Source organism: Bos grunniens, chromosome 3, assembly GCF_055505025.1.
Source record: "Bos grunniens cultivar Pamir isolate PY7600 chromosome 3, Bosgru_T2T1.0, whole genome shotgun sequence".
In the NCBI taxonomy this organism is placed as follows: domain Eukaryota; kingdom Metazoa; phylum Chordata; class Mammalia; order Artiodactyla; family Bovidae; genus Bos; species Bos grunniens.
Window position 1 is genome coordinate 103,133,904 of NC_141167.1, and position 9,923 is coordinate 103,143,826.

A 9,923-nucleotide genomic window follows, 5' to 3' on the forward strand; every position below is an offset into this window, starting at 1 on the left:
AAATTGCCACATTATTTTTCAAAGTGAATATGTCATTTTACTTTTCACCAGTAATACCAGCTCTTGGTATTGCCCACATTTTAAAATTTGGCCATTCTAGTGTTTGTGTGGTAGTATCTTATTATGTTTTAATTTGCATTTCTCTGATGACTAAGGACATTGAGCATCTTTTCAGGTACTTATTGGTCATCTTGTTTGGTAAGTGTTGAATCAGATCTTCTGTTCATTTTAAAACTGAGTTGTTTGTCTTGTTTTTGAATTAAAAAATATTTGTATATTCTGGGTTATTTGTGAAGGACAGGGTCTTGGACAATAACTATTTAAGTTAGTTTCTAGTATGACCACCTGTGTGTGAGAGTGAACTGAAGCAGAGATGAGACAAACCTCAGTATTTCATCATCATTATTTATTGTCAATTTTAATGCAGTCAGTTATTTGAATCCAGAGACTTGAAACAAATATACTACAGTCAAACTAAGAAACTGAAAAGTAGTTGCTGACAGTATTTTGTTCCATTGCTGTATAAATGATATTTTCCTCTGAGGAAGGCCAGTGAACTACAGAGGTAGTTTGAAGCCATTGCGTTTTCATGTTCTTGCTCTTCTAATTTTTGTTTTTTAACCTGGAGGAAATTCTTAGTAGTAGGAGTCAAAATCTTTCTTGCTGAAACCAAGTCAGAGCTAACATTTAGATCCTTCAATCCTGAACTGATTCATCCCTGCCCTTTAAGAAAAAAATGCTTGAAGAAGCACCTGGTGCCAATGTTCAATGCCTCTTGTTAGTTTACTCATTAAAAATGTAGCTAAGAAAAGGAGCTTGGTGGTTTTGATAAGCAAAGATGCTATTGATGCTACATCTTTGCTTTTAGGGTCTTTTCTGCCACCATCCATTGTGGAGCATACAGAAAATTATGGTCCATGTTGCTATAAGAGAAGCTTTGGCTCCAGAACTGGTAACACATTGATAATTTTTTGCTCTTTAGAGATGAAAGATTAGTTTTGGCATCATATGGTGAGTAAGGAGCTGTCAAAAAAACACTTCAACTAAACCCCAAGCTCCTTAAATGTTTTGCATTATTCTTCTGAATTTATTTTCATACATCATTTATTCAACTCTGTATTTCCTAACAAAGTAGTCCCCATACCCTACATTCTTTGGAAGGAACACAGTAATAAGGAATTAAGTACAGTTACATGTTTAAAAGGAAAAGACAGAAATAGATATATCTACTTTTAGAAAGAAGTTTTGTAATGAATTGCTTGTATGTAAGTTTCATATTTCTTAAACTACTAATTGAGTTAACTTCACTTCTATTTACTATTCATCACTTGAATTAGCACCTCTGCTCTTGAACATACTCATAGAGTGGAGTGCTGGTCCGTAACTTGTAGAAACTTGAGTTTGTATCTCTCCCTCCATTGTGACCTCCTTCTCTCTGGTAATAATAGCCACCTTGTCTGTTATCCTCCTTGCAAATTAACAATGTATTGCTAGTGTTAGATCTAGATTCTCCATAGGACGGTGTAAACTGTCTAAAGCCACAACTTGAGGAGCTTTCCTCTTGTCTATAACTACCTCCTGGTTTCCCTTCATTACAATTTGAATAGCTGTAGCCAGATTCTGTTTGACCCTGGCTGCATCCTTGGCTTTGTTGCCTACATGTTTCTGATTGTCCACAAATACTCTCATATCCATCAGACTTGTTACTTGTTGGGCTACAACTCCTACTTCTTTCTTTTTGACTGTATCCTGACCATTCCTGGCTGTTTCTTCTTGATTGATTGGGAGTTGAGCCTATTTGGGGTCTACTATACCCACCATGAGTTCCACTTGAACTTGACCTACATCTCCCTTGTAATTCATATTGATCATAGCTAGAACACTGACCAGATCCAGAACCACATTGTTCAGAGCTAGATGAGTGACATGAGCCAGGCCCATGTTGTTCAGAAGTAGAACACTGACCCAAGCCTGATCCATGTTGACTCTGGGTAGAACACTGACTTGAACCAGATCTGTGTTGGCCATAGCTAGAAGACTGACTCCATCCAGACCCAAATTGGCTGCAGCTAGAGGACTGACTTGGGCCAGTGCCACACTGGACATGGCCAGAAGACTGTCCTAATCCAGACCTCTGTTGACTATAGCGAGAAGATTGGTCTGATCCAGACCCACATTGGCCATAGCTAGAAGACTGACCTGATCCAGATATATTTTGACCACAGCTTGATGATTGTCCTGAAGTAGACCCATGGTGTCCATATGTAGAGGACTGACCTAAGCCAGATCCATGTTGACCAAAGCCAGATGACTCTCTTGAGCTAGAACCATGCTGACCAAAACTAGAAGACTGACCTGAGACAGATCCATGTTGTCTGCGGCCAGAAGACTGACTTGAACCATATTGACTTGAGCCACATTGACCATAGCTGGAAGACTGACCTAAGTTAGACCCCTGTTGGCTGCAGCTTGATGACTGTCCTGAAGTAGAACCATGTTGTCCATAGCTAGAGGACTGACCTAAACCAGGGCCATGCTGACCAAAGCCAGATGACTCTCTCGAGCTAGAACCACGCTGACCAAAACTAGAAGACCGACCTGAGCCAGATCCATGTCGCCTGTGGCCAGAAGACTGACTTGAGCCAGATCTGTGTCTGCTGTGGCTGTAAGATTGACTTGAGCCATGTTGACTTGAGCCATGTTGACCATAGCTAGAGGACTGACCTAAGTTAGATTCCTGCTGGCCACAGCTTGATGACTGTCCTGAAGTAGAACCGTGTTGTCCATAGCTAGAGGACTGACCTAAACCAGAGCTATGCTGACCAAAGCCAGATGACTCTCTTGAGCTAGAACCATGCTGACCAAAGCTGGAAGATTGACCTGAGCCAAGTCCTTGTTGGCTGTGGCCAGAAGACTGACTTGAGCCAGATCTGTGTCTGCTGTGGCTGTAAGATTGACTTGAGCCATATTGACTTGAACCATGTTGACCATAGCTGGAGGACTGTCCTAAGTTAGATCTCTGCTGGCCACAGCTTGATGACTGTCCTGAAGTAGAACCGTGTTGTCCATAGCTAGAGGACTGACCTAAGCCAGATCCATGTTGACCAAAGCCAGATGACTCTCTTGAGCTAAAACCATGCTGACCACAGCTAGAAGACTGACTTGAGCCAGACCTGTGTCGGCTGTGACCAGAATACTGACTGTACTGACTGGAGCTATATTGACTTGAGCCATGTTGACCATAGCTAGAGGACTGACCTAAGTTAGATCTCTGCTGGCCACAGCCTGATGACTGTCCTGAAGTAGAACCATGTTGCCCAAAGCTAGAGGATTGACCTAAGCCTGAGCCATGCTGACCAAAGCCAGATGACTCTCTTGAGCTAGAACCATGCTGACCAAAGCTGGAAGATTGACTTGAGCCAAGTCCTTGTTGGCTGTGGCCAGAAGACTGACTTGAGCCAGATCTGTGTCTGCTGTGGCTGTAAGATTGACTTGAGCCATATTGACTTGAACCATGTTGACCATAGCTGGAGGACTGTCCTAAGTTAGATCTCTGCTGGCCACAGCTTGATGACTGTCCTGAAGTAGAACCGTGTTGTCCATAGCTAGAGGACTGACCTAAGCCAGATCCATGTTGACCAAAGCCAGATGACTCTCTTGAGCTAAAACCATGCTGACCAAATCTAGAAGACTGACTTGAGCGAGATCTGTGTTGGCTATTGCGAGAAGATTGACTTGAGCCATGTTGACTTGAACCATGTTGACCATAGCTGGAGGACTGACCTAAGTTAGATCCCTCCTGGCCACAGCTTGATGACTGTCCTGAAGTAGAACCTTGTTGTCCGTAGCTAGAGGACTGACCTAAGCCAGATCCATGTTGACCAAAGCCAGATGACTCTCTTGAGCTAGAACCATGCTGACCACAGCTAGAAGACTGACCTGAGCCAGATCCATGTTGGCTGCGGCCAGAAGACTGACTTGAGCCAGATCTGTGTCTGCTGTGGCTATAAGACTGACTTGAGCCATATCGACTTGAGCCATGTTGACCATAGCTAGAGGACTGACCTAAGTTAGATCTCTGCTGGCCACAACTTGATGACTGTCTAGAAGTAGAACCGTGTTGTCCATAGCTAGAGGACTGACTCAAGCCAGATCCATGTTGACCAAAGCCAGACGACTCTCTTGTGCTAGAACCATGCTGACCAAAGCTAGCAGACTGACCTGAGCCAGATCCATGTCGGCTGTGGCCAGAAGACTGACTTGAGCCAGACCTGTGTTGACTGTGACCAGAATACTGACTTGAGCCATGTTGACCATAGCTGGAGGACTGACCTAAGTTAGATCCATGTTGGCCACAGTTTTGTGACTGTCCTGAGGTAGAACCATGTTGTTCATAGCTAGAGGATTGACCTAAGCCAGTTCTGTGCTGATTAAATCCAGAAGACTCTCCTGAGCCAGACCTGTGTTGTCTATAGCCAGAAGACTGACCTGAGACAGTCCTTTGTTGGCCATAGCTAGATGTCTGACTTGATTCAGACCTATGCTGGCCATGATTAAGAGATTGACTTGATCCAGTACTGTGTTGGCCACAGCTGGATGACTGACTTGACCCAGATCCATATTGACCACAGCTAGTAGAGTGACCTAAGCTAGGTCCATGTTGGCTACAGTTCGATGGCTGTCTTGAAGTAGCACTATGATGTTCATAGCTAGAGGATTGACCTATGCCAGTCCCATGGTGACTAAAGCCAGAAGACTGACCTGAGCTAGATCTATGTTGTCCATAGCCAGAGGATTGACCTGATCCAAACCCATGTTGGATACTGCTAGATGGCTGTTCTGAGCCTGACCTGTGTTGGCCATAACTAGATACCTCACTCGAACTAGAAGTAGAACAGTTTCCTTGTTCTTCACAATTTCCTGATTGATATCCTTCATTTGATTCGTGCCATCTCTGCTGAGAAGGCTGGCCTGAGCCATAGCCATGACCATAACCAGCAGGCTCACTTGAATTTGACCAGTGGTCTTGTCCTCCACAACTCCCTGAGATGAATCCATGATGCTCCTTACTAGGTGACTGGCTTGGTTTTTTCTTATGTTGTCTATTCCCCAGAGATTCATTTGAGTCAGACCAGTTTTGAGCAAAACTGAAAGACTGATCCTCTGAGTGGCTCACATGCCCTTCTTCTCCATAAGTACCTGACCAATTTCCTGAGTTTGATCTTGTTCTGTGGTTGCTTGAATGAGTATAACCAACTTCTTCACTCCTAGACCTTTTGTGCTGATGAGAGCCATGCTTGTTTTTCTTGCTACCCTTGGAGTGGCCTGAATTTGACTCCCTCCTTCTTTCCCTAGAGCTTTGCCTGTCCCTAGAATGAGACAAGCCTCCTTGATGCCCAGTTATTCTGGAGCTGGACCCAGACCTGTGTCTAAAGCTACCTCCCGAGCCTCTGGAATGGGAATCGTTCTCTCCTTCACTCCAACTTAAGTTACTGGAAGACGATTTTTGCCCTTCATCCTCCTCTTCTGTTTCACTCTGTTCCTCTTGGTCCTGGTGACTGTGATCCCTTTGCTTTGACCCTGAAGCTTGGCAGTAATCTTTGCTGACGATTTTATTACAGGCCTGAGCCAGCTTGAATATCATCAGAAGGTACTCAGTAAATTCTACTTTCTTGTTATGGTCGTGATCTAGATTTTGCATGATGATATCTACAGTGTCTGGATCATCTGGATTCTGTATAGGAACAAAGTATAAAAGGAAGCTCTGTGAGTGTGCAGCACACACTGAGCTAACCAATTGAAAGAAGACTGTAGAAATGTGAGTGCTTAACTTAATTAAGTGGAGCTCAATCTCATAGTCCTTTAGGCTGGACTGCCCTATTCTGGGCAGAAAGAGAGAAAGGAATATGCAGTGAAGACCTAGAAGAGGATGCAACTGGGGATGACAAGGAACAGGGAATTATTTTTTAAGGAATGGGTCAAATGAATATGATTAGCTAATGTATAAATAATAACAACCACGGGGGGTTCAAGGATGGTTAATGAGAGGAAGTGATGTCTTTTGAATGATGGGTTGGATTAGTCAAATGAAGAGGTAGGGAAAGGGGAGGGGAGAAAGGTTGTTGCAGACAGAGGGAACAATATGAACAGAGAGCTGGAGTTGAAAAGAAGCATGGCTCATACAAGGAACTGAGAGATTCGGGATTGCTAAATGTGGAGTCTCAACAGTCAAGAGATATGGCTGGAGAGATAAATTAGGACTAGATCATGCATTTTGAATTGTGTTAAGGAAATTTGGAATTTTAGAGCTGGAAACTGTGAAGGATTTTGAGTTGAGTTGTGAAATGATTCGATTTGCATATAATGTTGAGCTTGGAAGTAGAAGGTGGTCTGAACCCAAGGACTAGCAATAGTGATGGAGAGAAATGAGCTGTTGAGAGACTGTTGGTGAATTTTATGGGGTTGGAGGGTGGAGGATCCTGCTGAGAGGGAAAGCCAGGAATGGCACCAGATTATGCCTTGGTTGAAGAGGAGTAAGGAGTTTAGAGGGGAAGATGCTGAGTTTTCCATCTGGTATCAAATTTAAGACCTCCATAGGAATAAAAACTATTCAGTACACAGCTTGATTTAATGAATTGAAGATCAAGAGCTAGATCAAAGTTTACAAATATTTACTCCTTAGCTAACATTAGAGGGTAGTCGTTACTTTATTTTATGATTTAGGAGTAACATGCTAATTTCCTGAACTCAGAAGCATTATTATGCCAGAATCTCAGAAATGGACAGTGGTCAGGATATCTGAAGAAAGGCAAAGAAAGGGAAGAAGATAAATTTCATCTATTTTGCAGTTTTTCTGAGAAACAGCTCAGTTTCTTTCCAGAAGAATTACTCACACAGGACATTATTTAATCCATTGATTTTCCCCCTATTGTTTAGTAGGATCACTTCCCTTGGACATGTTATGGAAAAATTATGGATCAACTTTTGACCTTACTGCAAGCCTGTGATAAACTCTGTTCTTTATCACCAAGTAGGAAAAGTCCTCTATGAGTTTGGCATGTATGACAAAAAGGTAGGAAGGGGTGACGAAAAGAATTGCAGCTGTGTTCAGTCCTGACACGGAGTTCTTACCTTCAGAATTTGACCAAACTCATTTTCCAAAAGTTCTTTCAGTTCTGCCTTGTTCAACATGTCACACTCCCCAGCCTGGTTGGCATATTGGTAGAAAATATCGATGACAGTAACAATGCTTTGTAGGAGTTTTGGCATCCTTTTGTAAATTCAAATTAACCTAGAGGGAAAATAAGGACAGAGATCCACCTACTATTATCCTTTTCTCATGTTTAAATAGATAAGTAGAGTCATTTGTAATAATTGTGCAGCATTAGTCAGCCATAATTAATTTCATCCTGTCACAATCAAGAACCAATCCAGAGTTGAATGACTGGTTCAACCCAAGTAGCAAGAAAGTAATGTAATTAGGAACAGTGTCTCTTCGTTCTATGCCTGAGTAAATGCAGCAGCAATCACTTTCTGTTTCAGGTTCTCTCTTTCTACCAGGGGTAGTTTTAAGAGCTTTGTTGTGGAGCTATAGGAATCCTAGGTGCTCTAGTCTATCCACTTCCTCAGTTTCTCTCTGGATCCAAATCCTCACTCTAGGGAGGGACAGCCCCATCATCTTTGTGCCTGACTCTAGCTGAGAGGCACCAGGACTCACTTGGATGCTCAAGACTCTAGGCCAGAGGAAGTAGACAAAGTAGGCAAAGCCAAGCATAAGCCTAGGCAATATGGAGCTAGGGGCTGTTGGCTATGAGGCTCAGCTTCTGTTTTTATTCTTTAAGCAGGACTGACCCTCAGGCTTTGGGCTTCCCAAGTGGTCCAGTGAGTGGTAAAGAATCCTCCTGCCAATGCAGGAGACTGAGGAGATGTGAGTGCAATCCCTGGGTCAGAAAGATCCCCTGGAGGAGGAAATGGCAATCCACTCCAGTATTCTTGCCTGGAGAATCCCATGGACAGAGGAGTCTGACAGGCTACAGTCTATGGGGTAGCAAAGAGTTGAGTGTGACTGTGGATGATGAGCACAACTCTTAGGCTTTACATCAGAGAGAAAAATCTCAAAGGAGGCAACTTTCCTGGTGGATAACTTGAGCCTTGTGATCTTTAAGGAAATGACCATAAAGAAGGAGGTACTACTCGTCTCAGTCTTTACTTTCCTCCTCAACAAAGTTAAACTTATACCAAAGTTCCCCCAAGTACGTATATTAAAAAGGAGCCTGGTACCCAGAGCCTTAGAGCGCGTCATGGATTCTCATAATTTATACCCCTAAATGCTCCTCACTTACCTGGTTCACCAGAGGAACAAGTGGGATGGAGGCTGAAGTAGCTTACAGGGTGCTGCTAGTGGGAATAGTAGCCTTTTTATAGAAGGAATAATGGTCCATGTTAGGGAGGAGCTGCTCTCTTTGAGATGTCCCAATTCATCATTCCCAAACAAGCCCAGTTCCACCTCCATCTCCACCTTGTCACTTCCCTACCCACCCACCTGAGATTGCGTTAGCAGCTCCCAAATCTGGGCTAGTATCAACCCCACCTGCCAGAGACCTCTTTGATGTTCAACAAGGTATGAAGCATAATGTGTTGATAATGAATTATCAACTTTAATTGAAGTTGAGTGGAGTGTGTGCAGGGACATCAGAGACCAAATGTTGATAAATCATGAAATCAGATCTTTAGAAAGAACCCCGATGATCATCTAGTCAAACTGTCTTTTTTATACTTGTTTTCTTATTGAAGATTCCAGTCAAGGTGTCACCCATGATGTTATTACCTCTTGGAATGGATAATGACTGCAGAGGCTCTTTTATCTCTTTACTTAAGTCTGTTTATGAGACCTTAGTGTGTGCATGTGTGTGTGCTAAGCTGCTCAGTTTTGTCCAACTCTTTGTGACCCCATGCAGTGTAGCCCACCAGTCTCCTCTGTCCATGGAATTCTCCAGGAAAGGATACTGGAGTTGGTTGCCTTGCCCTTCTCCAGGGGATCTTCCTGACCTAGGGATCGAACCTGGGTTTCCTGCATTGCAGGTGGATTCTTTACTGTCTGAAACCTTGGTGGCCATTCATAAATGCAGCTTTCACTCAACTAGTATTTAACCTTGGAAAGAAATCCAAGCTCTTCCTAGCATGGTATCCAGGGTTCCTCATAATCTGGACTGTGGCCACTCTACAACCACATCTGTTTACCCCTATTCTTTGTGCTCAACCAATAATTAACTTCATAAACATTTCTGAATATATCATACTATTTCATATATATATTTTGGAATATCTTTTGTTGTTATCTGCTTGGCAAACTGCTATTTATTTTTGAACCCTACCTTTCATATTCTCTAGGAAATCTTTCCTGAATTACTTAACAGAGAGATATAATTTTATCTCTTATTCATAATTTTAACATTAATCACACACTATCATAGCCTTTTAAAATTGTCTTACTATGTAATTAATATTTAATAAAATTAGAAAATATAGATAAATATAGAAAGGCTAATGAAAATGCATCTACTCTTATTGCCCAGAAATAGCTGCTGTTAATTATTTGGTGCATATCCATTCATACACACACGTATGTATTTGTTCATGTGCCTTTGTCACTTCCAGGCTATGAATACCTTAGAAGAGAGAACAGGCTTTATATAATCCCTGTGTCATTTGGAGACACAGCACATTGGTTGGCACATAAAGGTCCCCATAGATGTCTGTCAAATTGAATTGAAAGAGGAGTAAGGCTCATGACTGCAGTATCTGCATTGATCACTTCTGTTTTTTCGCAGGTTAGGGTCTGCCCTCTCTCTTCCTCTGTTCGCTTCAGAGAACATGATTTTACCTGGATATAAACTAAATCTTAACTGAATCTTCCTTTACAT

The 9,923-nt window shown here is 42.5% G+C and overlaps 1 protein-coding gene across 1 annotated transcript; it reads right to left on the reverse strand.

Moving 5' to 3' along the window:
- Window positions 1–391: 391 nt before the first annotated feature.
- Window positions 392–8,393, reverse strand: LOC147376483 (uncharacterized). The gene is made up of 3 exons (XM_086392739.1): window positions 8,343–8,393; window positions 7,132–7,291; window positions 392–5,734 (listed from the first exon to the last, which is right to left on the reverse strand). The coding sequence occupies exons 2-3, from the start codon at window positions 7,267–7,269 to the stop codon at window positions 1,334–1,336; spliced, it is 4,539 nt and encodes a 1,512-aa protein (XP_086248865.1). The 5' UTR covers window positions 7,270–7,291; window positions 8,343–8,393; the 3' UTR covers window positions 392–1,333.
- Window positions 8,394–9,923: the final 1,530 nt, after the last annotated feature.